Source organism: Takifugu flavidus, chromosome 22 (genome assembly GCF_003711565.1).
Source record: "Takifugu flavidus isolate HTHZ2018 chromosome 22, ASM371156v2, whole genome shotgun sequence".
Taxonomy (NCBI): domain Eukaryota; kingdom Metazoa; phylum Chordata; class Actinopteri; order Tetraodontiformes; family Tetraodontidae; genus Takifugu; species Takifugu flavidus.
The window spans coordinates 5,440,631-5,445,567 of NC_079541.1; the positions used below are offsets into that span (position 1 = coordinate 5,440,631).

The following is a 4,937-nucleotide window of genomic DNA, read 5'->3' on the forward strand; positions in this document are numbered from 1 at the left end:
AATTTGAGGCAGTGAACATCCAGAGAAACTCTTGCTGATTTGAATATTCTCTTGGAACACAAGCAGCAGATCTGAGTTTTCCTCAACATTCCCTGTAATTTTGCACAATTTGGCAGGAGGTGCTTTTTACCTTCTCCCCCAGGTCGTTGCGTTTCCAGCATTATAAGATTTTTGTTTGCATCCAACCTGAAAGACGAGCTGGAGCGCTCTGCTCCTCCAGGAGAACAAAGTCCCCAGATCGCAAGCTTCCCGAGTCACGTACTGCACGCAGTCGTGAGTCTGACGTAAACTTCACAGGCTGTGACCTGTGGCCCCTGGCCCTGTTAAGCCCCCTCCCCACTGCCGATGCCACCAGTCAGACCCGGACCAGATGGGAGTGTTTGTGGGGGAGGGGTGGTTGTTTTTGCACAGCCGTGTGTGTCAGTCAAACCTCCGTCTGCAGCCTCCACCTCCCGTAGCACAGTTAGTGCCCTGTGTTACTGTAAATTAGGCTGTTTTTACAGAATAATCCCACATCAAGATGGATTAAAGTTGCCAGAAGGTCACTTTCGCATGTGCGCCTTAAAATCTGCACATACATGTTCTCTATCCCCACACGTCCACCGACCAAAACCTCATGGAAATTCCACACAGTACCGTCAGTTCTACCTGCCCCAGCCTCGATTTTTCTGTGACAGACTCTCCCCGTCTTCACCTCGGTTCTTATTTGTCCGAGGACGCCAGGGGAACATTTGCAAACGATGTTTTTCTGCCACCTGCGCTGAAGAAAACCCCCACACATTTAGGCTAATTAACCAGGCTTTGATCATTTCAGTCAATTTCTCTATCTGAGGGCAACTGGTAAGATGTCGGGGCATTTGGGCATGCTGGGGGGGCAAGTACTCAAGTGAGGAAGTGATTTTGCTCAAAGGAAAAAACCTAGACAGGCAGGTTTTATTTCACTGGCCTGGCAGATTGAAGGGGAAGGGTTAGGGGAGGACAAAAACAGTCAGTGTGCAGTGATGCTGGTATTTTTACCCCAAACAAGCAGGTGAAATAAGCCAGAAACCACCCCATCACCAGTCCTTTCCATACCTGCTGCTTTTCACACCCCCACTCTGTTATACATTACGTCACCCTACCAGGAAATGAGATGCTGCAGTTTGAGGTGGTAAAGCCTCCTGCAGCTCTTCCCTCTGTATCTTGCATTTCCTGTCATTCCCCATTCATGTGATATTTCTTTCATTTAATGGGGCAGTAAGACACAGCAACCCCCATCTTTATTATCCCCTACAGGGTTACGCAATATTCGGAGCTGTCAAGTGGGAACGCAGCACTGGAGTATATTTATTGGTGTATGCCGCCCCCTTGTGGCCTAGACTGGGAATTTACGATGGAGTTCATTTTCTGTGCAGTAGATGGAAGTATTGATCACTACCTCCAATCATCTCAATGTGCTGGAATATAATTAATTCCTCTCTATCCGTATTTGCCACCTAGATATACAGGAAAGGACGTTTAAAGTGGCAGAAAATGGGAATGTCTCCATACATCAAGACTGCTTTTCGACAGAAATCAGACAAAAATAAGTGCTGCGAGTGAGAAGAGTTGAAGGTAAAGAAAGCTTTGAGAGTTCAGGTCAATTAAAATTCAGCTCCTTTATTGCTTCCTTACACGCCAAATTCACAGACTTTCGCTTGGGGCAGTTGTCTCACGGCATCACGGCAAAATGCCTCGACGGTGACCTCTGGCCCCCCTGCCTCCAAAATGAAGCCCATTTTCCCGCTATTGATCCTTTGGATTCCTCTGACGTCGAGGGTAAGTGTGAGAATCCTCTTGAAGATAAAGGCATTTGAGTGTGTGTGTGTGTGTGTGTGTGTGCGTGCTGTAATTAAAACAGCAGCCTGTTCCTAGTTCAGAGGTCATCCTGACTCTGGACTATCTCAGTGTGTCCTCAGAGGCAGGTGTAACAGGACGACACTGACAGACCGCAGGACCGTGAGGAGGCTCCCAACATCGGGTAAATCAAAGCTTCTCCTTTCAAAGCATCACATCTCTCCTACATTTGAACCTGCATCCTTCTTACTTCAACTCAGTGTTAATCTTTTGATTTTATCTCATTTCTCCAGGTCAAAATGGAAACGATGACCCTTCTGCTCATCTTCCTCGCAGTTTCTGGGTCCTCCTTTGCGCCACAGCCCAGTGAGTGACACAGCTAAAATCATCAGATTTGAAGGGAAGCTCCGCTGTTGTGATGTTGAGCTGTGTGTGGTTTGGTGGCGTGTGCGGCTGATGGCTTTCGGTTGTCTGTAGGAGCGGCGGAGGCGGAGGTCGGCGCGCCTGAGATGAAGAACGAGCAGCTGAGGGACGTGGAGGAGCGAGGAGATGGGAATGTTACGCTGCCAAAAATGGGGGAAGAAGCCCTGAGACATAAAGATGGTGAAGACAGACAGAAGCGGGAGGAGGAGGAGGAAAAGGAGAGCAAGCTGGTGGCAGGAATCAGCCCTGATGATGAAAAAGGAGCTAAGGACGGAGAAAAGTCGGTGGAGGACATAAAAAATGCAAAGCAGGAGGGATCAGTTGAAAGAGAAAAGGAGGATCACGCTGCAATTAACAATCTCACACCTTTAATTGCACCTCAACTGTGGGAAGCATCTGAAATTATCACCAGGTCTCCAAATCCTCCAAGTTCTCGCCGCCATGTCATCTCTGCATCGGAGGGTCCTGCCTCGCCGGCGCCCCCTGGCGAGGTGAGGTCAGGCTCACCCGTGCTGGCTGAGGCGCTGCAGCAGCCTGGACATGGTCTCGGTCAGCATTCAGAGGACGTAAACCGTGTCTCTCAAGCAGAAACCTATGAGTTTCCATCCAAAAAGCAAACAGAGGCGCCAAAGATGTCGCAAGTCGGGTCCATGGCCGACCCTTTAAAGGCCAAAGGGGCAAATTTTACACGGAACTCGAGTGGAGACAAAAAGGTTGAGGAAGTCGAGGTCAGGAAACTCAACCCCGGATGGTCTCCACTGAGGGAACGAGTGCTCAAGTCCACAGGGAAGCGAAACCAGACATCGCCACGGCAACAGAACAGAGGTAGCAAACACAAGAATATGACTGGATCGAGGGAAAAGAAGAAAACGGACAACAGAACACCAAATGTCCCCATCAGAAGGCAGGACACCCCTCCAACGCACTTCCCTTATTTCCTGGATGACTACTGTCCTCCTGAGTGTGCCTGCTATGGAAGGTAAGACTTCAAACCACTAAACCAACCATGCCCATTCCTAGCATTAATCCCGGTTCCCATGATGCATTGTGTTTCAGGGTGGTCCAGTGCTCCGATAAAGGTGTTGATAAGGTTCCTTATGGTATCCCCTACAACGCCCGCTACATCCTCCTTATGAATAACTACATTGACGGCATCCAACTGGACCTACTCAGCGAGTACGTCTCCATGGAGTTCCTCGTGCTCAGCAACAACCGGCTCACCGACGGTGCCGTCAAAGGGGCCTTTGAGGGGATCCCGGCACTTAGGCGGTTGTACCTGGACAGGAACCTTCTGAGGAGTGTGCCGACAGATCTTCCTCCCTCTCTGGAGGAGCTTCGTTTGGACAACAACCAGCTGAGTGTGATGTCTGAGGCGGTCTGGACCCGGTGCCCGAGGCTCCGGGTGTTGAGCCTCAGCAACAACAGCCTAGGGAACGGCTCCGACCAACTTCCCAATGCCGTGTTTTCCCCTTTGACCAAACTGCGCATCCTGAACCTGGACCACAACCAGTTAGTGTCTATTCCATTGGGTCTACCATTGTCCATCAGAGAGCTCTACCTGAAAGGGAACCACATCGAGCAGTTCCAGGTTCAGTTCTCTGGGATATCCCAGCTGATGGTGTTGGACCTTAGCACAAACCGACTGACAAACAAGGGTCTTCTAAGGAACAGTCTCCTCAATGCCACCAGTCTGGAAAGCCTGAATTTAGCCGGGAACAAGCTCAAACAAGTCCCGCGACACCTTCCACGCTCACTTAAGACGCTGAATCTGGAGGGTAACCTTATCGCTTCCATAAAAAGGGAGGCTCTTAGCACCTTGGAGAACCTGGAACACTTGGGATTAGCTCGGAATCAAATCTCCAAAGTGGCTCCAGGGGCTTTCAAGGCCTTACCGGCCCTCCACCAACTGGACCTTTGCCACAACACCTTGCGCCAGGTGCCCCGAGAGCTACCGCGGGCTCTACACTCCGTGGCTCTAACCCACAACAGGATCCAGTCGGTACCCAGTGATGCTTTTTGCTGGGGGGACAATCGTCTCAGCCGGCTCGTGAGAGTGCAGCTGGAGGACAATTTAATCGACGTGGGGAAGCTGAACACGCAGGCTTTCAGGTGTTTACGGGGATTCCAGGTGGTGCATTTATACTGAACGCCACAAAACAACCGCAAATGTTTGCTGAGTCATCTGCGTTCCTGGACTTGGAGGGGTTGATTTTGTCGTGGTTTGTGGGGTTTATCATCTTTTTCTGCATGTACCCTCACAAACACACTGGATAACAAATATTTATCGCATCTGGGGTGTAATTTGGGTTTAGCAACCCACCCAAGAGTTCAGGCGTTCCCTCCAAATGTCTCAAAGTTTGGGCCACATGGTGAAAGAAGAACAGTGAAGATGTCAAGAGGTGCTGATAAATGTTGAGCTCCAACTACCTCAGAGTCTTTGATAATGATGTGGTACTTTAAATTTGGTGTCAATAAAGGCTGTTTGGGAATTTGTGTGGATTTTTTTCCCAGCATTTTCCCCCATTTTGGCCATTTCTGCAGCATTGTCAGGCATTTTCCCACCACATTCCTGTCTGCAGAAGTTAGCTAAACAGAGCTTGTCATTATTTGTTCTTCTGGTCAGGTGACAAAAGTGAAGCACTGCGCTTGGGGGTTATTTATAGAGGGAGGTCAGGTGATTCCAATCAGAGAGCGGTTAA

At 49.6% G+C, this 4,937-nt stretch overlaps 1 protein-coding gene across 2 annotated transcripts; it reads left to right on the forward strand.

The window, feature by feature from the left end:
* The first annotated feature begins 1,634 nt into the window (after window positions 1–1,634).
* LOC130519469 (podocan-like protein 1) lies at window positions 1,635–4,727 on the forward strand. Of its 2 annotated transcripts, XM_057022924.1 has the most exons (5): window positions 1,635–1,797; window positions 1,927–1,999; window positions 2,109–2,181; window positions 2,293–3,217; window positions 3,295–4,727. In XM_057022924.1, exons 3-5 carry the CDS (start codon window positions 2,115–2,117, stop codon window positions 4,382–4,384), a joined length of 2,082 nt encoding a protein of 693 aa, XP_056878904.1. In that variant the 5' UTR covers window positions 1,635–1,797; window positions 1,927–1,999; window positions 2,109–2,114; the 3' UTR covers window positions 4,385–4,727. The 2 variants fall into 2 exon arrangements, with proteins under 2 accessions (XP_056878904.1, XP_056878905.1); XM_057022925.1 differs by lacking the exon at window positions 1,635–1,797 and having other exon boundaries at window positions 1,839–1,999.
* Window positions 4,728–4,937: the final 210 nt, after the last annotated feature.